Source organism: Alosa alosa, chromosome 23 (assembly GCF_017589495.1).
Source record: "Alosa alosa isolate M-15738 ecotype Scorff River chromosome 23, AALO_Geno_1.1, whole genome shotgun sequence".
Taxonomy (NCBI): Eukaryota; Metazoa; Chordata; class Actinopteri; order Clupeiformes; family Clupeidae; genus Alosa; species Alosa alosa.
In genome coordinates, this window is record NC_063211.1 from 8,148,869 (window position 1) to 8,172,670 (window position 23,802).

Consider the following 23,802-nt stretch of genomic DNA (forward strand, 5'->3'; position numbering starts at 1 on the left):
AAAGGTACCCAGTCTACCATTTTGTCATGCTCATCTGTATGCCAACATGAATATTCCTTGTATTGTTTACTGTATCTGTGCCTGAATCACCCAAGAAATGAAAAACAGCCTCAGGCGCAAAAAACAGGAAATGTCTTTAAATAAGAATGCAACAAACCAGATGCAGGCTATATTGCATAGCCTCTCACATATCATTAGCCATATTGCTCTGCAGAGATGATTTGCAATACATGACCTACACGAAAAAAAAACTACACATAATGTGCCGCACACAATGACCAACTGAAGTTAATAATTACTGTACCTACATGACCTTCCACAAATTCCGCAAAACGACTCGTGCCTGTCTTCTAGTACCTCCATAGGTTGTCATAGAAACGGTATTGCTTCAGCTGAAACTCACGTCACCCTCTGAGCAACCTAACGAGCCGAGTTTTTCTTCTCACTTCTTGAAATGCCTCCCACGGCAACAGGCTGCAGAGAAGGAGACACAAATGGCCGTCACAACATATCAATATGCACAAGGGTAATGGGCTCTATGTGCTGTTAATAGGGTCTTCGAAGATGGCATAACAAGGAGAATGAGGATTGCTTCATGTTTGTTATCGGAGCAAATTGCACTAACATATGCTAACAACATCTCCATCGTGAGCCTGGCATCTTTATCTAACACCATCTCACCTCACTGGTGTCAAGACTAGTAATAGCCTACTATTTTTTTTCTGTAGGTAGCCTACTGACATTAACCAACGAAAATGCAGCTATTAAATTATGCTAGTGATTTGGCAATCGGTTGTACACTCAAGGGTAGCTTCCCAAAAAAGTTTTATTACGTTTTTAAGTTTGATCAATTTAACATCAAAGCGAATAGTAAAAATGGCTCTTCACGGACAGGCAGGTTCAAATGAATGTTGACATTGTAGGCTAATGCAGTGTGTAGGCTATCCATTATCCATTGCCATCTCTGTTCACTACTCAGCATGTTGCGTGGGGGTTTACGAACATTAGAGGGGTATATATATACATATATACACATATATATATATATCTATCACCGTCCTTCAAACCTGCCTAACGTCACATCTGTTTTTCCATAGAGATATAAGAAATCTCTTTCACAGTCGATGTATCCTGCCCATGCTCACTTGCGCACTCATGTGTGCGCGTGCGGCTGTGCGCACAGACACTTTCGCGCGCATTACGCACAGAGTGTTCTATGGGATATGTTGTAATGTGCTACCGCAACCTCTCCAATATCTGCAAATAAATATCTTTGTACAAAGTGAATTGATGAAGCAGTATTAAGGCAAATTTGTGATTTCTCCGATTTCAGAAGAGATGTATCTGAACACCTTTGAATGCAAAGCTTGTTGAAAGGGATTTATTGGTGAGTACAAAAAACTCAATTTACTTTATATTTCTTTTCACCGATGACGTAGTAAGCTACAATGTTCTTCTCTCCCCCCTGAGAAGTCTTAAAAATATACAGATCCCCTCGATATTCTTTTTATAATGCTTTAATAAACGCATGCTGATCTCAGTGTATACCTATTCGAATATCTCAGGCATATCAGACAGACGCAAAACACATCAATTAAGTATTCTGTGACTGGATTATTTATCCTGAAGGTCATTGCAGTCTGCTCAATTGTAATTACTCAAGAATAGCAGCATAATGGTTACTGTTTCTTTATGAATGTCTTTAATTATGTTTATCCACTTTCATTATATAATGCCACCAATTCTTCTCCGGAATCCATTAACTTCGGTCTAGAGATCCCCGTATAAGAGGGTTTTTATATATATATATATATATATATATATATATAGCATATTCGAATAGGTATACACTGAGATCAGCATGTGTTTATATATATATATATATATATATATATATATATATATATATATATATATATATATATATATATATATAGCATAGGGCCAGTTGGTGTGGCACCCGCGGTCCACTTCACTCTTTATTTGGCACGCACTTGTTTGCGCGTTCCTGCTGATCCCTCTCCACATAAGAGGAGTGCAGCGCACAAACTCCCCGTGGGGTTGCGGAGCGGGGCAGAGAGCTGCTGACGGGGGCACAAGTCACTCTCATCACTCGCCTGCACTGACGCCGCACTTTGCTATGGAAACAACGCGCTCTACCAATAGAAAGGCGTAGTACAATTTCTCAGCAATGTGAAATGTAGGGGGGCTTACCTGGGCTTGTTACTGTTGAACCTGTAGGCGTTATGCCCAATTATTGTTTGAATATCAGTTCCAAGTCTGGCGTTGCCGAAGTAACAGAAAGTAGGCTACATCACAAAAAGCAAAACCATTGATGCACAATAGTAGCCTCACTAAGAACCGCAGTGGATCTAAAAGCATATTTATTTACAGTCCTAGAGACCCAAGACCCAGATAGACAAATAAAAAAGCTGCCTCTCATTACATTAAAAAACAGCCCGAACTCAGCTGTGTTTACCATAGCCATGAGGTAAGGGAAAGTCATTATCAATTCCCAGAGCTAGATACAAACCAATGGTGTACAGCACATAGATAATGTACATATTGAGAGAAAGTGGAATAGAACATTATGTCCAATATTCTAATATGTGGTTTAATGTTCTGCATTATGTCCAATATTCCAATATGTGGCTTCATGTTCTGCATTTGTCATTAGTGGGTCACTTTGATACTAAAAGTATGATTCTATGTAATGACTGTATGATATCTGTACTGTCCCTGTGTATATCTGTGTGTGACTATTTTTAGAGATAAGCGGGAATATTATGACTTTGCAGTGTTTCACTGTTCTGCATGGCTGCGTCAGTAGCTATCTGCTCCGGATTGCCAGGTTGCTACTAAGCAGAGTCTGATTCAGTGTAGTCCACGTGAGATGGGATGACCAACGCCATCCCCGTCAGCCTGGAAGGATACTTAAACCCTAACTATTTCAGTTAGAGCAGCTGATGGATCTTTAGGTGAAGTCATGCTGTCTCTCCCTTGATGCGCATCATTGTTAATAAACTCTGTTTCTGATTTTTCATACTATTGGTCTGACTGGGTCTCTATTAAATCTATGGTATCAAAATTACCATCAATATGCATACATGCATTAAAGCACCATCACCTTTTATTATATATTTGATTTAATTTCATTGCCTTTGCTCCTTTACAACACAGGACTTCAATTGACATTTCCATTTGAGATTCGCATAAAAGCTGTGTCTGCCATAGTGTAGCTGAAACCATCATTACAGTGAATGCAATGGTGAATGGGGTTATTCTAGTGTGCCACAATGGAATTATAGATCATATATAGTAGCTCCCATTGCAACTGGCAAGATAAATGAATAAATCAGAAAAACAAAGCCACAATTCTGAGCAAACCAACACAGGCACCAATTAAAGACTCCTGTCTTGGGTAATGTGCATTAGTGAAAAGCTATCATTCTCAGAGGCTGTCAGCACTCTCTCTTCCTCTCTCTCTCTCTCTCTTTCTCTCTCTCTGTATGTGTGCATGTGCAATGTATGTGTATGTGCGCCACTGAAAAATAGCCTTGCAAGTTCAGTTAGTCCTGGGTAAATAATGAATACATGGGGGAAAAGGGCCAACAGCCACGCAGTGTTCTGCCATGGACCCATTTGGGTTTCTCCGTTTGGATGCCTGGATCAATCTAAATTAGGCTTTTATCTGTTTTTGTTTTTTTAAAAGACATTGTTTGTTTCACTGAATTTGTAAATGTCACTGTAGTTAAAATGTTCAGGCAGGCTGAGATTGTTATTGAAGCACAAGGCAACTTTACTGTAGCAGTCTGTTTTGAGAAGAGTGGGGAGTCAAGGACATGTCACAGTGTGCTTTAGAATACTGCAGCTGCTCAGACACAAAAGACAGAGAAAGAGAGAGAGAGGTGAATGAGAGAGAGAGGCGAATGATAGACAAAGAGAGAGAGAAAGAGAGAGAGAGAGAGAGTGAGTGAGAGCAAAAAAATCGGCATCTGGAGAGAGAAAATCAACACCTCAGGAGAAACCATGTTGTTGACGGCAAATTACATTGGCAAGGCCTTCAGCATTACAGTATTGTCTCACCTGATTTGATTTCTCTTTCTTTGTAGATAAAACCATATGGCGGGGTATTAGTTGAATGTTAAACACTTAACTTATATAGTGATCACTAATTACAGACACCTAATAATCTAGCATACTAGCTTTGAACTAAACAGAATGACAGAAAATGATTTATCAGTTTTACCACTATTGTATAATCAAGTCAATACAACACAATCCATCATGCAACATGCTGATTTAAGATTGCAATATATGAATAAGCCACCCTTATTTTATGCTGTCATGCTGTTCTCTCCTGAACAGATCCTACAACACTGGTGGGTGATTTCCATGACGTGTGCCCAAACAATGAAAGAAGCAGCCATGGAGGGTACCCAGACTGTTCACACAGATGGCAGCTCCTTGCTGAAGGCCGTTTACTTGAGTCGGCTGCGCCTGACGCGCCTTTTACTGGAGGGTGGCGCATACATAAACGAGAGCAACGACTTGGGCGAGACGCCGTTGATGGTGGCGTGCAAAAGCAAACATGTGGACCAGCAGAGTGTGCCCAAAGCCAAGATGGTGCGGTACCTTCTGGAAAGCGGCGCTGATCCAAACATTCAGGACAAGAGCGGGAAGACAGCGCTGATGCATGCTTGTCTGGAGTGGGCCGGTGCCGAGGTGGTGGCTCAGCTTCTGGAGACAGGTGCTGACCCGAGCTTGGAGGACCATTCTGGTTGTTCGGCACTGGTCCACGCTGTGAACGCCAAGGACAAAGAAACACTGAGGATGCTGATCGACGCTTGTAAGGCGAAGGGCAAAGAGGTCATCATCATTACCACCGACAAGATGGCCGATGGGAAGCAAATGACCAAACAGTACCTGAACGTTCCTCAAGTGGGCGCCCTGGAGAGATGGGACCAGCTGAAATCACCTGCGCTGTCCTGCACCTCTCCGTCGGAGATCGAGCTCCACACCTCCACGAGCCCCCTCAGCGCTGCCCCAAAACAGGTGTTCACCTTTCAAGAGTGCAAGGGTGTGACCAACTCCCAGCCCTGCTCACCCTGCCGTCAGTGGGGTATCACGAACGAAATCCTGGACAAAACTGCCCATCTGCAACGTCTGAACTCAGAACCTTGGCTGCAGATACCGGCTTCCTTTCTGGCCCAGCAGCAAGGTCTTGCCACCTTCCCTATCGAGGACCCCCCAGACATCTCCCTAGAGGATGAGCTCTCATTCAGAACCGAGCAGTTAGCATTTACTAGTGGCCCTCTGACACGACATTGGAGCATTGACCTCAGAGAGGCTGGTGGCTTGAGCCAAGCTGGGAGACCAACTGGTCAAGCTGCCATCAATCGAAGCTCGACGCAGGAGTTTGGTTTAATGCCCAGCCGCAAGATGTCCTTTGATGGCTTGTCCTCGTCCCATTCGCTCTCACACCCAAACCTCCATGCCAAGACCACAGTTGAGCCCATAGCAGCCGATCGAGACCCCGATAGGTCCCTCCCAAACCTGGCTGTGTCCAGCCTACGGAACATCGTCTGTCGGCGGAATCTGGGCATGGCCCACTACAGCTCGGACTCTCAGCTGTCCTTCCAGAACGGCGGCTCCTTGGACGACATCAAGGGAGCCGTGGACAGAAGGCGGCTGGTCACGTCTCGTTCCTCCACTCTCATTGGGTCAAGGGAGTCTTTCGAGGGCACAACGTCACTGACCAAGGCACCCAAGAAACACCCAGCTGGTCTGGAGCGACGGTCCTCAGGGGTCCTCCTCTCTGACCAGCCCTCACATCCTCGCCAGGGGTACCTGCTGCCACCACTTACCCAACACACCCTCACCCCCTGCAAGTCTGGGGCAACCGCCTCAGATGTGCCCAGCAATAACAAAATGGGGTGTAGCACACTATCTGGAGCAAAGCCTTGCTACCCCAAGCGCCAGCAGGCTTTCTGAAGGACCCCAAAAGCAGGAGAATGCTTCTAAGGAGACATTCTATGCAGACAGAGCAAATCAGACATCTTGGAGACTTTAAAGAGATCTATGGCCATTAGATGGTTATCTGGGTGAAGCACAAAAAACAAACATGCGTTTAACTTGCTCATATCCTCTTCAACTGTTTGAGAGGTTTACGGTGTTAGTCATTATATGCTATTGTTATATAAGATCACTGTGGAATCTAAATGTTATAATGTGCTAAATATGTGTAGTCAGTTGAGGGACTCTACCTCTGTCTGATTCTGCCAATGAGTTCAATCAAATCAGTATTGAAATGACCAGGGGGGTGAGGACTGTCCAAAGGATAAGTGGATATACCGGCATCATGTAGACTGAAAATGACACGGCTATAAGAGAAACATTTACAAACAAAATGGAACAAAGAGATGGTAGCATTTTATAGACAGCAGCAGTGGTAATAACCTTGTCTTCATTTTCCATGTTAGGACCAGATTTGTTCATTGTTCAGCCACTACATAGCATTGAATGAGAAGATATCCAGTCAAATTCTAAACTTGTGATGTGTGAAGTTCAGACTCTCTTGCTTATCGGTCTTGTGGTGATGTAGTTCACAAGCATTAGGCTCATGTTAGCATGTGAAATATGCTGCTACATTTTGTGGAGTATTTCCATGAAAAGGTGATGTAGATTTGCCCCACAGCAGGTCCAGTTCCAATGGAACTTTACGACAACAGACCTGCAGAGTAAAGCTAAACATGTCATTTGACTGTCGGTTAACTGATGTAATAGATGTTTGTTTGTTTAATTTAAAGCTATTTCAGCAACTAGGCAATTTAATGGCCAGAGCATTGTGAGTTATAGAAACTTAAATGTTTTTTAAAATCTATGCTAGTAAGATATTCTAAAACCTTCAAAGGTGGGACCTTACTAAAAACATCAGATATAGAATTTTGATCATAAAATTGTTCTGATGTAATAGACATCTTATTATGTTTTAAGGGGAAATTGTATGCAAGTAAACTGTTTAGTATTACTGGTTTATTAAAGAAAATAACAAATAAGATTAGATGTGACCTCATAGTCCACATTCCACGTTCTACATAAATAGAGAGCACCCTTCCTTGTCAGTTCAATTCTGCATTTATTTATGTACTTGAAACTAAGACCTGTGACTAATTATTTATCACAAACTGTAAAATGTTACTGTCAAAGTTAAATTAAAGTGTCTAGTGGTTACCCAGTGGTAATGCCACCATTTCTATCCATTTCAATGCGCCATCTGTCAAAGGGTTTAAAATTAGTTCCCAGTGTACTCTTTTGGGTGCAACAGATTTTCGATGTTTCAGAGAAAGGCATAATAACTTTGATAAACCAGTAATGTGAAAATATTACACCACCTACCTTCTTCAGATGCCTAGAGCATAAATACACAGACTACATTACACAACATTAATTTGCATATAAATCAATATTTTATTCTACATGAATTACATATTTAGAAATAAATGGTGAGTATAGAACATCCTTAGGTCCCAGATACCAGAATCACCAAATAAAGCTGGTTTCTTGAATAAATACAGATACATTATGCAAAACGGTTGAAATTGAGATTAAAAGCATAAAAATACGTTATGTCTTTGATTCATGTTCTATTAATGAAGGTGGGAAAATAATTTACTTCCCAAAACATCCCCCGAAAAGAAGCTGAATTTAATCATTAATTGTATTCATCATTGCTATAAAACAACAAATACCATAAATGCTTCTCATTTCACAGCACATACAGTATAGTTTTGTCATCCATACAAACTATGCGCTCATCTGCTAGTGTTTCTACTGAACCGGAGACCCAACATTTGTATTTGCATTCTGAATTATTATTCAGATACCCTACAGGACAAATGCTCAGAGAACACTGTGTGTTCACCAATCTCAGGTGCACGTTCAGGTTTTTTTTTTTTTTAAATGGGTTACTGTTCGCACCAGTGTTACTGCCCTCCTTGATGTTAATCAGGTTCAAATGAATGGAGTGCAATGAATAGAATAGAAAATGCTTTGCAGCTGCTTTATGGTAAAATAAAGAAAGACAACCTGTGGAAAAATCAGCATCGTTTAACTATTGGACAGCAACACAAATGGTAGTGTAAGGTGCAATGCCAAGTGTCCATTTTGGTAAGTACATGTCTTCCCATAGTGGTCAATACTATAGGATAAAACTGCTTGTTGACACGCTTGTTCATCCATCAATGGAGAAATTATGTAAGTGCAAAAGCATTCTTCATTTCAGACCCAGTATTCTATAGGAGAAGCAAAAGAACACAAATGGAGAAAACGATAATATTGACATACTGGTAATGAGACCTTCCTCTTCAGAAAGCTATTCAGAGTTAGTTTGAGGGGTTGGGGGTGAGGGTCCATTTTTGATCTTTCATTGCATTGCTGACACTGTGGCTCTGATTTCTCAAACTGTACGTTCACAGAAGATCAAGGCCTCTCCTATAATATGGACACAAACTCATTCACGTTCAGCAGCTTCCTAGTTATTTGTTAGACCGCCGCGACAAACAACACCTTCTAGATACATTTCAGTCATGTTTTAGACATCTGTGGACAACAGCGCTCTTGAGGTGTTCGCAGCAGGCAGGCAGACGCAGACACACACACACACACACACACACACACACACGGTAGGGCTCACAAAGCAGCAGCTTGCAGCAGCAGAATGGGCATTAGTGTTGTCAGCAACAAACGCAGACCTGTCTGGTAACCATGCCCACTGAAGCGCTGCATTCTGCGTCCAGAGCCAGTGCGGGGATTTTGGGGGATTTCTCTCGGAATCAGCATGGCATACTTCAGTGTGGTAGTGATCATGGCCTTTCAAAAGTCTGTTAGATTCGACATTGAAGGACAACTCAAGAAAAAAATTGTATTAAAGCTTCATAAAAGCTTCAAATAACTTAAAGGTGGTTTCTTCTTCCTACACACATAAGCATGACGAAAAGGAGAGATGACCGCGAGAGGACTGCGCTGTGCCTCAGGTAATCATCAGGCGGTACAAGCGGACAGTAACTTCATATCATCAATTATAGAGATATTAATGTGCACCATAATCAATTACCGCTCAGGAACTCACTCTTGCCTCCATGCCCCAACTAGAGGGGTTTTTCCCCACCAAATTGGAGTCCAGCATTCACTCAAGTAACTTACTTGAAAATAAATCGATCCTCGTTCCCCCATCAAATAATTATTATCCAATTAATAATTAGTTAAAAATTGTGCAGATAATCTGCGCACTAACATTCAAACAACTGCATCACATGAGCAGATGTGTTACATCCACAGCCAGAACACACAAACCACGTCCCTGTTTTTTTTTTTGGTATTTGTTTACAACTTTATCCTTTATGAAGCAGGGATGATGTGTATATACAGGAGGTCTCCTCGGGTGCATGTGTGTCGGTGATGAGAAGGGGGCACCTGGCTGTGAAGGTCTAAGAGCTGACTGGTCATGTGCTCAACAGTCCTGTCATTGGTTAAAGCGATTCATCAAGAGCGAGAGTCACACTAAGGGCTGCCTCCTGATTCGCTGAAAGGACTGTCCGTCACATTTCGACGTCCTGCCATTGGTTATCTTGTTGGAGCATGGGTCTCAGTCTACTCCAGCTCCTTTGACCTCAAACGCTGACAGAGCAGGTGGTTGTTCTGATATTTAGTGGCGCATTTGGGCGGTTTTCATGACACAGAGGATGAATACCAAGCAGTCGAAGACCAGCTCCACCTTCAGATGCCGTGCTGGACACTTAAGGTGCCCAGCTCCTAGTTCAGTTGTGGTGAAAACAAGAGACAACATCACAAAGATCCCACACACCCACGTGTAGTATATTGGTTAGAGATTTGACTCAGTGGAATGTTCAGATCCAGCAGATCATGAAAACACTTTGGGATGTGGAAGACCAGCTCGGTCTTTGGATGCTGTGGTGCGAAGTGTCAGTCGGTCTCAGGTTAAGATATCATTTGGGATGCCGAAGTTGCCTATAGACTTTAAAGATAAAGGTTGACCATCACCTGTTGTTTCTGTGTGGGATCTGCAGGAACTAAAGAAAACATAGAACACTGGCTGCAATCTTTAGATGCTTAATGACTGTCCAATCATCTCTTTCCCCTGTTTAGAAACCAATATGACACAGACCCCCCTTTTTAGCGCGGTCGAGGAACCCCCATCCACGGCTGTCGTGGTATATGTTCAGAGACTATGCATATAGAGACTCCCCATGTCCAGGTGCTGGCCAACACCCATCAGCGGTCTGTGTGGAGACTACAGGTGAGATGCGGGTAATTAGATCCCCTGGCTCCGAGATGAGAGCGCTAATATGCGGAGGTCCAGTCACGGGTGGACGCGAGACGTGCTGCGGGCTCACAGGCTGTGCGAGACGTAGAAGATGAGCTCCATGTCGAGGGCGTGCTGCGGGACACGGGAGCTGCCGCCGTGGATGGCGGGGATCAGAGCGCCGTCCAGCTCGTTCATGTAGCGTTGGGGCAGCGGCCGACCGCCAGAGCCCGCCTGGTACTCCACCTACAGGACACACACACATATAGCGGCGGGCTCAAGTCTGAGTGATAAACGCAACCAGCCACAAACACAAACAAACAACACGCATGCACCCACAACCTCAAAAACAATCAAGTCACACACAAATTACACACAAATACAAGAGCCAGTATTGTCATAACCTCTAAGATAGGTAGACAGATACACACCATCTCCTCTACAAATATTACAGATGAACTTTGGCTAAGGCAGACAAACACACACACACAGACAAACAGACAAACACACACACACGACACAGACAAACACACACACACACGCAGACAAACACACACACACACAGGCAGGCAGACAAACACACACACACACACACACGCAGACAAACACACACACACACACACACACACACACACACAACACACACACACACACACACAGGCAGACAAACACACACACAGACAAACACACACACACACACCCAGACAAACACACACGCAAACACACACACACACGCAGACAAACACACAAACACACACACACACACAAACGTGTGTTTGATGTGCGCGATCTGCCTCATGTGTCCTGTGGGACTCACCATGTCAGTGTCAGTGGAGATGCGCAGGCCGAGGCAGTTGATGCCGCTAGCCATGAGCACGCCCAGGTGGGGACAGAGGGCAGCGCAACCTGCCGTGGCCATCTCACGCTGGAACTGGTTGCAGGATGACAACACCGCCCCTAGGGGGCAGTCTGCGTTCTTCAGCAGATAGAAGACCTGTAAGAGAAGGGATAGGCCACAGAAGATATGCAGCAGATATGAGGAAGCAGGATATGGTACTACTGACTGACATTTTTATTTCATTTTGGATGAACCAATGGAAAAGCTGAAATAAACACAAGAATCTAAAAAAAAAAAAAAACACTAATGCATTTTCTTCATCTAGGGCCTAACCTAGACCTCTATAACTGGGTTGTTGCTCTTTGATGAAATGTAAGGTGAACTGACAAAAAACAGAGATTCTGACAGTGTTGATCATTGTGTTTCTGTGCTTCGGTCATACCTCTGTGCACACGATGGTCCGTCCATCGCTGTCAAACACAGACTCCTGCTGGACGCGGACACTGGACACTCCCTCCAGAGAGCGGCCGTCGATGGGACTTGTGACTCTGAAGGGTACAGCAAACACACACTCGTAAATGGCCACGTGCACACACATACACAGATATGGGTGTACAAGCATACACCAAGAAATATCCATTAACAATCAGCACTCACACACACAAAATACAAAAGTATACTCAGACACCCACAATCATACAACCCAAAAAATATAAGCACAAGAAAGTAGATATGAATGCACACTGCCTAAGCACTAAGCCACATGCACACACACACACACACACACACACAGAGAGAGAAAAGAAATCAGTGCTTTTAGTCCCACACATCCCTAAGGCACAAGCCACTCCACTCAGTGTCTTAAGCGCTAATTAGCTCATTATGGCGCCACGAGCCCATTAACTGTACTGCTCGGACGCCATTGTGCTCCTTGTGTGGATCAGAGGCCTCATTCAGAGCTTTGAAAAGCCTCCGTCTGGAAGGCAGTCATCAGTCACGCTTCAGATGGATGGCAGGGGCATACAGTGGCTACTCCGGCAGCTCTTAACAATGCACGCGCGCTCGCGTGGCGTTCATTAGAAACAGTGGGCTGGGTAGTGCTTAAGCTGCAGTAAGGTGCTTTGGCAAGTCTAGCTTACTGATAAGGCATGCAGAAACACTTGCAGCGGCACAGCTTAGCAGGACTACAGGCTTACTCGCACATAACTCAAGCGTTTTGGTGATATAGTTGAAGATTTTTGTTTGCTTTGTTTGTTTGTTTTATAGCCTAGGTGTGTGTTTATCTCGTCTTTCACGTGACTTCCATGAAAATTAATTTGAAGATAATGCCAGACAATGCTTCAAAAAATGGCAAATTATTGGATGCAGTCTCTTTAAGGATAATTCAGATCTGGGTGCTGTATGGCAGTAAAGGGTGTCAAAGTCCATCAAGTGCCATATGCCCAAATGTGTAGTGAAATAAACACTGTACACAGAAAATGGAACTGCTTATATGATAGATGTAGATTGTGTGTTAATATTTTGTATATATGGTTATGGAATTTAGTCGATGCTTTTGTCCAAAGCGACTTAACAGAATATTCACATTACAATAGTTATAGTACAGTAAACAGTTTTAAAAAGGTCATAGAGCACGGAGTTTACTCAAACCGAGTTTATATGTGTGTGTGTGTGTGTGTGTGTGTGTGAGAGTGAGAGCAAGTAAATCTATCTAAGAGCGGCAAATGGAAGAGGATAAGAGTGGGAGTTTATATGTGTGTGTGTGTGTGTGAGAGAGAGAGTGAGAGAGGATAAGAGTGGGAGTTTATATGTGTGTGTGTGTGTGTGTGTGTGAGAGTGAGAGAGGATAAGAGTGGGAGTTTATATATGTGTGTGTGTGTGTGTGTGTGTGTGTGTGTGTGTGTGTGTGTGTGTGTGTGTGAGAGAGGATAAGAGTGGGAGTTTATATGTATGTGTGTGTGTGTGTGTGTGTGTGAGAGTGAGAGAGGATAAGAGTGGGAGTTTATATATGTGTGTGTGTGTGTGTGTGTGTGTGAGAGAGAGTGAGAGAGGATAAGAGTGGGAGTTTATATATGTGTGTGTGTGTGTGTGTGTGTGTGTGTGTGTGTGTGTGTGTGTGAGTGAGAGTGAGAGCAAGTAAATCTATCTAAGAGCGGCAAATGGAAGAGGATAAGAGTGGGAGTTTATATGTGTGTGTGTGTGTGTGTGTGTGTGTGTGTGTGTGTGTGTGTGTGAGAGAGTGAGAGAGGATAAGAGTGCGAGTACCCTGCATTGACAGGTGGACTCCAGTCCACCCAGCGGATGGTGACGTTCTCACGGGCTTCAGTGCTGTCAGCTCTGCCGCAGGGGATCTGGAAGTCGGCCTGGTCCCGCAGCGCCTGGCGCAGCGCCCCCATGCTGTCTGGAGGAATCTGCACCATCAGCCCATCTGCAGGACATCAACACAGACAGAGGTCACACACAGAGGACACACACACACACACCCCATCTGCAGGACATCAACACAGACAGAGGTCACACACAGAGGACACACACACACCCCATCTGCAGGACATCAACACAGACAGAGGTCACACACAGAGGACACACACACACACACACAGGACCTCAACAACCATATTGACCACCTTATACATAACAGACACATAAGACACACTTTTAATACATGATTCCAGATGTGAAAATGCTTCAGTAAAAAAATTGTTTGTACCTTCAACAATGCTGGACTTGGCAATGAATCCTGAGGATGCTTTGAGCGCTCCATTAAACACCACAAAGCTGGCCCCCGTTACTGTGTTAGAGATTAAACACACACACACACACACACACAGACAGACAAGCAGACAGAAAATGAGTTCCTTTTGGGGCAGCTTTGTACTCGGTGAACTTGTCTGAAAGCCCTTAACATGCTGGACAAAAAGAAACAATAATAGAAGAACTGCTGACCAGGGGCCTGTACTACGAAGCGGGGTTACTGGCTTATCTGGGTAACTTCGAGAGTAACTTGATCACGCGTGGCGTAACTTCCCGATTAACCCGTACTACGAAAGGTGGATAGGTTTTAACCGAGGTGTGCTGCCATGGCAATTTATGCTGCATCTCAAACCTGCTCCGAGCAGGTTATGTTCTTGGTTAACCCGAGGTTTCCATTAACCACACCCTTTATAAGTACCACCCCTCCACTAACAATTTCTCCCGAGACATGTTGGCGTACCTGGATGATCCATACGACATTGGAGCGCAAATCGTGAGGGACTCTCTTCGCAGGGGGAGGGGTTTTAGAGACCGCCAGAAAATATATATAGCCTACCCGGACGATATTCTCTATGAAGATATATATTGTCCGAGGGAATTTGTTATCTTTGTCAGATGATCTAGGAAGACGTCTCATAGCAATGCCCGTAGCCTACTTGGACATTCATGTATTCCATCGGTGATGCAAGAATACTGTATGTCCGAAAATAAATCGGACATAGGCCTACAGTATGCTGAACATCTGAGCAAGAATAGCCTAAAATAATAATAAATCGGACATAGCCTACAGTAGGCCTAATAAATTAAAATCACAATTTTAACAAACTTGTTGAATTGAATGTCATATTACTGTACCCTGCACATAAAGGCATATAGGTTAACCCCGGCTCAACAAATCAACTTCATAATCAGCGTCATAGTACCGATTAACACCACTTAAGATAACCGGGTTTTGTCAACCCTGGTTTAACAAAGTAACCCTGGGTTACATCTGGGTAGGTTAAGCTCCCTTCGTAGTACAGGCCCCAGGACACTACCAGAAGCCAAACAACCACTGTACACAGTGCAGTCATTTTAATTATACAGGAGGGCATGAAGGCGGCAATAATAGGCACGTGTTTGTTTCTTCAGGTGGTGGCTGTTGTTCCGCAGCTAAGGTGCCGACGCTCTCTGGCGTGTGTGGGGTGTTCTGGAGACGGCGGCCCTGGCGTACCTCTGCGGGTCTTTCCCAGCATGCTGTTGGCTTTCGTCTGGTAGCTGCCCTCTTCGTTCTGCACACACACCAGGTGCGAGTCGGCCTCCGTGCTGAAACAGGCGCCCACGCTGATCACGTGCTCGTTGGAGGAGTTCACCACCTTCAGCATCTGCACACACGGGCACGTGCGCGCACACACACACACACACACGCACAAACAAACACGCACAAACACACACGCGTACACACACACACACACACACACACACACCCGTGCACACACACACACACACAGATTGAGTATCTTCCCCATGTGCACCCTCCTCACCAGTTTTTTATTTGCACACACTTTCATATCCTTCACAACCTACACTTACAAACAGTCCTTAAAATGTTGAAACACATATCCATGGACATGCAAATATTTTCCCAATATAAGCCATCATTTCCATGCAGTGAAGTCCCTTCCTCAGCTGTGACAGCGCTGCCTGATTCAGTGCTCTCTGTCTATTTTGACAGAACTTTGAATAACTGCTTCAAGCAGAACTGTGTAGAGTATGTAAAAGATGTTAAGGCAACCATAACAATGGCTAGTTTATGGCACTTATGTGATTTGATTGTGTGGGCATGTTAATAAAGTTAAACTTAAAGTTAAAGGAGCATCAGCTAACTAGCGCCAGATTTCGGATTGCAGGGGACAAGCCGAGATGAGCTATGAGACAAAAGTTCACACTCGGTATCATGTTTCAACACACTTTAGGTCAATATCACACCGAACTTCTCCTTTAACTTAGTTAATTTAGCAGACACTTTAATCCAAAGTGACAAAGACTCGCAAGGGTGGGATCAGCAATGGAACTTGGGTTGACCGCTTCAGGCAGTGACTAAACTGCTGCTCCACCACGCATGTTTTTCAGTGGGTGGATATAACGGAAGGTGTCTGGTTCTCACCTCGTGGAACTTGCACTTGGGGATGTGGATGTAGCTATTGCCCAGCTCCATGTGCACCCGCAGACCCTCCACCAGCGGCAGGCTGTACTGGTAGTTCCTGAGATCCTGTAGAGGACACACACACACACACATCAACACAAATAAACAAAACAAACCAACAAACCAGTAAACAAATCCAATTCAAGAGGCACAAGGTCTGTGGCTGCTTGGTAAGAGGGTGTGCATCTCACTTTACAGCAAGAGGTGCAGTCTATCATTTCAATTTCATGAGGCATAAATGCGCTCTATAAACTACAAGATAAAGCCTCTGGTCCCCATCAGCACACAGCCCTTCCAAGTAACAGTACTGTTCTACAGGGGCTTCTAAGTAACAGCAATGTTCTACGGGGTCTTCTAAGTAACAATACTGTTCTACGGGAGCTTCTAAGTAACAGTACTGTTCTACGGGGGCTTCTAAGTAACAGTACTGTTCTACGGGGGCTTCTAAGTAACAGTACTGTTCTACAGGGGCTATATTACAGGATGTAAAGTACATAAAGTGGTTTCTGTTACTTTCAATTAACTGTGAACTTGGCACTTGGGAGAAAATGGAGAACGCAACGCTGCGGTTCAATAAAGACTGCCCACTGGGAATAACTGACTGACCGACCGACCGCCCGCCCAGCTGTAGTGATGCCATACGATTGGGGGGGAGGGGGGGCAGACGAATGAATGCACTGAAAGCCCAGCTGGCATTAACCCAACGGCCACTCTGCCAGATCACAAATCTTTAGTACTTTTAACTCGCTCCTCCACCTCTCATAACCCTCTCACCCATCCCTTCCTCCCTCCCCTCTCTTTCCCACCCCGTCTCTCTAACTCTCATTCATCCCCCTGTTCTTTGAACAGAACTGAAAGCATGCCAGTTCTGAGAAACAACTTACAGTAAGCAGACCGGTTTGGTGCATCTCTAAAACCGTATCAAGGAAGACGGCATGTTACCAATTCAATAAAAAAAAGATCAATCCACTACAAATCTGTTCTAATTGCCTCAACTCTCAAAAGTCAGATCTAGCAACAGCTTCTTGTAAAAAGAAAATAAACAAAAGGGACAAGTAAACAAGACGAGAAAGAAACAAAACATGCTAATGTGTCACTGAGTCATGATGTTTGTTTGTCTTTCTCTTCAGGGCAGGCAAGGTTTAAACCACCCCATTAATTAGCAGCAGCATGATTCGGCAAAAGTGCCCATGGCTATTCATGACTCAGCAGTTTTCTCGACGCTGAGTCGTTCTTTCGGCCATCAGATAGAGAGCAGAGACAGACAGAAAGAGGGAGAGGGGGAGAGAATGACAGAGAAACAGAGTGAGAGAGACAGAGAGAGAGAGAGAGAGAGAGATATGAAAGGGAATGAAAAGATAACGAGAGACTTACTGCCAGTAGGTTCATGATAGTGTGTCCCGTCTCCTGAAACACAGGCTGTCTGAAGCGCACGCTAACCAGTGTACACGGGTATACTGTGGAGGAGGGAGAAGAGACCAACTCAGACAATAATCTGCTTTGGAATGTGGAGCAACACAAAAAAAAAAACTACACATTAACTCATTGAGTGCCAAAAACGTAATATTACGTTTTTCCTTCCCATGCGTTGAGTGCCAAAAACGTAATTTTACATTTTTAGCTTTTTTTTTAATTACGAAACTAGACACTCTAACACACCTTATATGTGATTTTGGGAACTCTGTGATGAATGGAAATGAAATATATGACGATCGAAAACTCATTTTATCTGGACGTTTGATCTTAACTCGGCTTTTGATGGTTGCCGCTTTGTTTCGAATCAGTCACTGATTAGCCTATCAGTGACATGCACGCCAGGTCAAAATCAGGTCATTTATTTTCGTGGGTTTATCACTAGGAGGAAGGGAGAAATGAAAAAGTCGAAGAAAAAGATTTTGCAGCAGGTGCGTTTTAAGCCAGACAACGCTGGATGAGTCCACATTTCTACTAAGACAAGATGACTCTGACCACGACAGGTCAAAACATTACAAGGAGTGACTGAACACCGTGCTGAGGAGGGAGTTCCATCTCCACCACGAGCCAGGCCTAGCAGAGTGGGTGGTGGTAGGCAGTGCACGCTTTGCCAGAGTGCACAATATGTCGGTGATAGTGACTCATAAAAGATCTCCATTTCTAAAAAAAAAAAAAAACAGGTTTTGATGAAAACCCAGCCACTGTTTAGCTTTGGGATTTCTCAGTAACAGAGGCGCAGTAGAAATACACGGTTTGCAACGAGAGCTTAAGGTCTCACCTTTCCATTGTATGTTTTCATAGCTATAACACAGAATATGCTGTGGCTGTACAAAAATCATCAATGGTCTAGATTGCTGGCACTCTAGGACAAAGCTTCCGAAAACAGCTTGGCATTCAATGAGTTAAGCAGACTATCCAAGTGAAGTGTTACAGAATTGGTTTCCATGAGGACTTTATGTGGGTGTGGAGATGCACTGGGGTGAGGGGGGGGCTCACAGTTGTGCTCCAGGCCCAGTCGCAGCAGCAGACGCAGGGGGAACACTTTGGCCCAGGGCACCTCCAGCTTCTGGAGCAGCACTCCGCACAGGAAGGGCTCGGGCGGCGCGGCCAGGCCCTCCATGGGCTGGAAGGAGGGGGAGAAGAACAGCACGCCTCCGTGGTCTTTGGTGCCCAGGAAGCTGTCAGTGAATGTCACATTGCCCAGGTCCTCGATAAACTTCCCTGGTAGTTAGAGAGAGAGAGAGAGAGAGAGAAATACATCAGTAAATGAGTAAGGGACTGAGTAAGTGTGTTTTTGCATGTACGAGAGACACCAAATCTGACAGTATCATGACAGCATTTTTAAACAAAAGGTTTAGTACTAACTGTAAGTACTAAAGTGCATGGCTTTTTGTTATAACAAGAACATTTCACCACTACAACATTTTTGTGGGTCCCAATGCCAAGACAGGGCTTTATCCTAGCTGGTACCCTGAGGCATTCTTTCATCAACATTAAATGGAGACAGACAAGCAGCGCAGAGAGGGAGAGTGGCAGGACTGCGGAGGGACTGACAGCACAATGAGATGCCAAAACCAACTGCAGCATCACTGAGCACACGGGACGGAGTGAGTGAAGGGAGACACTAGAGAGTGGAGGAGTGTGTGTGTGTGTGTGTGAGAGAGTGGAGGAGTGCGTGTGTGTGTGAGAGTGTGTGTGTGTGTGTGTGTGTGAGAGTGCAGGAGTGAGTGTGTATGTATGAGTGTGTGACTGAGAGTGGAGGAGTATGTGTCTGTGTGAGAGTGGAGGAGTGTGTGTGTGTGTGATGGTGGCCCTCCCAGACCTCTAGATAGATGATAGATAGATAGATAGATAGATAGATACTTTATTGATCCCCAGGGGAAATTCAAGTTGATAGACGGAGCTGATGAGTGTGTGTGTGTGTGTGTGTGTGTGTGTGTGATGGCGGTGGCCCTCCTCACCTCTCTGGGCGTCCTGATAGACGGAGCTGATGAGTGTGTGTGTGTGTGTGTGTGTGTGTGTGTGTGTGTGTGTGATGATGGTGGCCCTCCTCACCTCTCTGGGCGTCCTGATAGACGGAGCTGATGAGTGTGTGTGTGTGTGTGTGTGTGTGGCCCCTCCCTCCCTCTCTGGGCGTCCTGATAGACGGAGCTGATGAGTGTGTGTGTGTGTGTGTGTGTGTGTGTGTGTGTGTGTGTGTGTGTGATGGCGGTGGCCCTCCTCACCTCTCTGGGCGTCCTGATAGACGGAGCTGATGAGGTTGAACAGGTCCCGGGGCAGAGCGCTCTCCTCCGGCAGACACTCCAGCACGAACAGCAGCTCTCGCTGACCCACACTGCGCAGGCCATTGGAGCTCACGCACCAGCAGCGCCGCTCTCCATCTAACACACACACACACCCCACAGACACACACACAAAACAAACACACACACCCCACAAACAAACACACACACACACAAACACACACACACACACACCCCACAGACACACACACAAACAAACACACACCCCACACACACACACACACACCACAGACACACACAAACAAACACACACACACCCCACAAACACACACACAAACAAACACACACACCCCACAAACACACACACACACACACCCCACACACACACAAACAAACACACACACCCCACAAACACACACACACACACAAACAAACAAACACACCCCCCACAAACACACACACACACACACAAACAAACACACACACCCCACAAACACACACACACACACCACACAAATAACTCACATGATGCACAAACAAATCTATCCATCCAGTAGCTGAGCATACACAGGACCAGCACATCTTCAGTGCTCAAACACAAACACACTTAAATTAAGGTTATTTGTGTCACCAGAATGAGTTAAGAGCATGAGAGGCAAACATACAAGTGACCAGCTTGATGTTGACCACCAGGTTGGCGTTGAGTACAAAGGTCAGAGGTCGGGGTCCTCCCTCCTCCAGAAGGAGCAGGATTTGGCAGGTGGCTGGCCGCTCCTCAACCAGAAGATCTGCAAAGGGGGTCACATAAGATAACAGTCACATGCTTAGTGTGTAAACCAATGCAGCACGGATGCAGACACAGTGGTGATAACTACAGCATGTTACCTGTGCAGTGTATAGTATTAATAAGGCTTAAAACAAAGCAAGCACAGTTCTGTGCCTGAAGTGACCCGAGAATGCCAAAGCCGTCATACATAACTATCTATTTAAACAGCCCGGCATATGCCTGAATTCCAGCTCCATGCCCGAACTTTAGGCCCTGTGATCATTAACAGGGTGGGGGTGGGGGGACATTGTGTGTGTGTGTGTGTGTGTGTGTGTGTGTGTTGCTGTGGCGCAAGTGGCTACACCATCTGTTCCACATTTGAGTCCAAGTGCCCTGGGGTCCAGGGCTCCAATCTTCCTCGTGGTCATTTGCCGATCCCACCCAATCTCCCTCTTCTACTCGCCTCCTGTCACCCTTCGCTATCCTGTCTAAATAAAAGTCAAAAAGCCCCCCCAAAAATATATATTTTATGCCAAGGGGCGATAAACGGAGGAGGCTTAAGATCTCTCCTACCTCCTCCCTCATCATCTCCAGTGGCGATGAGCAGTGGCGGCAGCCCCTCGGGGTCGTCGGGCACCAGGCATGGCTCGCGTGACACACAGGAAGTGAGGCCGCTCAGCAGCGTGTAGTCCCAGGGGCCGGAGGGGGCCAGGCGCTCCACGACAGGAGCCTCGTCCTCCACCTCCACCTTCTGGTCCACCTCGGGCTCCAACTCCGTCTGCGGGGCCAGAGCCTTGCTGTTGGGCTGCGGGAATGCAAAAACAAGAAACAACATCAACTCGCATACCAAAACGGCTCCCGTTTATAGACCCTTTCAACAAGAAAAACAAAAACAATGCTTGAACGTTCTATTTTATTCCCAATCTACTTCGGCTTCATTAAGATAACATATGGAATGTTAAAACGGAAGTCTTGTGGGGCCAACTATGATGCTGATAATGGAACTCTCTTGAAACGGTCAATAACTAAATGTGTACATGATGTTTACAGCAAACAGCTCTTCTTCAGACTGCTTTTCTGCTCTGTTAGGAGGAACACATTTCACACAGGACCAACATATTGTGGTCTGTGTTCGGATTGTCTTCACATCTAGATATTCTGTTTAAAATTGATTGTCCCATTTCTCTTTTTTTTTTAAGTAACACTTTGTAGCAATCTCTTAAAAATAAGATAAGACCCTATAACAACCCGGTGTAAACCAAATGCATGCACTGGTTGTAGCCAGTTATAAACTTCAAATGCATGCCTCGCACGCATCTGGTGTAGCCAGTTATGCTAACTTCAAATGCATGCGCCGCTACGTATCTGGTGTAGCCAGTTATGCTAACTTCAAATGCATGTGCCGCTACGTATCTGGTGTAGCCAGTTATGCTAACTGTCGCACCATACGCTCCACAAACAGAACGCTTCAGTTAGTGGGAAGCTACACCAAGCCCGTTAACTGAAGCGGTCTGTTCGCGTTGTGCCTGCTGCAACAATTCGCTTCCACTGTAATCAATGGAAGTAGCTACACCAGACGTGATAGCTGCACATACGTTAGAAAAAAATAGACCATTAATCTAAAATGGATTTTACGCGTCACAAACTGAACGCTTCAGTTACGCGCCTGGTGTAGCTTCCCTGTTAGTTAGATGCCTGGTGTAGCGTGTAATGCTATAAGTTGAAAGCTGTACCAGGGTAGGGCGGTCTGCATGTCTGTAATGCTATAGGGTAGGGGGGTCTGCTTGTGTGTAATGCTATAAGTTTAAAAGCTGTACCAGGGCAGGGGGTCTGCATGTCTGTAATGCTATAAGTTGAAAGCTGTACCAGGGCAGGGGGGTCTGCATGTCTGTAATGCTATAGGGTAGGGGGGTCTGCTTGTGTGTAATGCTATAAGTTTAAAGCTGTACCAGGGCAGGGGGGTCTGCATGTCTGTAATGCTATAAGTTGAAAGCTGTACCAGGGCAGGGGGGTCTGCATGTCTGTAATGCTATAGGGCAGGGGGGTCTGCATGTCTGTAATGCTATAAGGTGAAAGCTGTACCAGGGTAGGGGGGTCTGGGGTGACCGGGCTGGACTCCTGCGAGGCCCTTCGAGGTCGGACAGAGAGACGGGTCGTGTCCGCCACCTCACCGTTAGGCAGGATGCCATCAGCAAACCACACGTGCTTCTGCTCCCTTGGGAAACCTAAAGGGTTACACACACACACACACACACACACACAATACATAAATATATATGGTGACTTACATTTGCTCTAGTAAACATATCGTAAACACCACATAATCATAAACACAGCTTCATATAAAAACACAAACATGTGCATACTTCATGTAAACACACACACACACACACACACACACTAGGCAGACACATATACATCCCTTCTCTTCTAGTCTCTCTGAGAAAGGGTAAACAAATTGGATACACACCCAACACACACTCCCATCATCACACATACACACACTCCATCACATATTAAACATCCCACATCAGCATTTATATACATTCAGTACACACAACACAAACACCACAAACTCCCCAGTGCTTCTGTGTCCCTGGAAAAAACCTGCCAGCAAGCTAAATTAACACACCTTTCATAACTCAGACTCTATACCCATATACATGACACCACATACACAACTCTTGGAGGCAAGAACGCACACAAACACACACACGACTCTAAATCATCCACCCATCAAATGAAACATTTACACGGCTCATTATACAAACACACACACACCGGTGTGGTCAGCTACTCTGGGGAAACTGGCTGTCCAGCAAGAACAGAGGAGAGTCCCATGTACACAGACACACACTCAAACACGTGCACACAGACACACACACAGACAGACACACACACACACACACACAGAGACACAGACGCACACACACACACCTGCTCCCAGGGGAAGCAGAAAGCATAGCGGTAGGCTCAGTTCTGTTTCATGCATCACTGCAGCAGAGTCCAACTCCTTCTACCTCTCCGTGAGGTCATTCATCACTCAGCAGTGCTGGGAATATGACAGTCATGCAGCCGTAGGAACAAGCTACTCATTCTGTCTGATGTCAGGGGGAATTTGGGAAGTCCAGTTTGGAAAACATTACCGATAAATGGCGTCCATCAGAGAGATACATACCTGCCTGCCTGCCTGCCTGCCTGCCTGAATGTGCATACATC

At 45.2% G+C, this 23,802-nt stretch overlaps 2 protein-coding genes across 5 annotated transcripts in view; one reads left to right on the top strand and one right to left on the bottom strand.

Moving 5' to 3' along the window:
• The first annotated feature begins 1,220 nt into the window (after positions 1-1,220).
• On the top strand, positions 1,221-7,482 carry ankrd34ba (ankyrin repeat domain 34Ba). Its single transcript, XM_048234515.1, is given in 3 exon segments — positions 1,221-1,387; positions 4,369-5,950; positions 5,953-7,482. Coding segments are annotated over 2 exon segments (1,695 nt in total). The 5' UTR covers positions 1,221-1,387; positions 4,369-4,395; the 3' UTR covers positions 6,093-7,482.
• Positions 7,447-23,802, bottom strand: part of zfyve16 (zinc finger, FYVE domain containing 16) — a 29,365-nt gene continuing 13,009 nt past the window's right edge. For all 4 annotated transcript variants that reach the window (XM_048234512.1, XM_048234513.1, XM_048234514.1 and 1 more), the window contains 13 exons: positions 22,666-22,808; positions 21,157-21,388; positions 20,483-20,605; positions 19,800-19,955; positions 18,571-18,795; positions 17,476-17,558; positions 16,063-16,167; positions 15,130-15,280; positions 13,873-13,953; positions 13,428-13,590; positions 11,605-11,710; positions 11,142-11,318; positions 7,447-10,570 (listed from right to left, as the gene is read on the bottom strand). In XM_048234512.1, the coding sequence (XP_048090469.1) occupies positions 10,412-10,570; positions 11,142-11,318; positions 11,605-11,710; positions 13,428-13,590; positions 13,873-13,953; positions 15,130-15,280; positions 16,063-16,167; positions 17,476-17,558; positions 18,571-18,795; positions 19,800-19,955; positions 20,483-20,605; positions 21,157-21,388; positions 22,666-22,808 (1,904 nt within the window). In that variant the 3' untranslated portion in view covers positions 7,447-10,411. The remainder of the gene's footprint in view (positions 10,571-11,141; positions 11,319-11,604; positions 11,711-13,427; positions 13,591-13,872; positions 13,954-15,129; positions 15,281-16,062; positions 16,168-17,475; positions 17,559-18,570; positions 18,796-19,799; positions 19,956-20,482; positions 20,606-21,156; positions 21,389-22,665; positions 22,809-23,802) is intronic.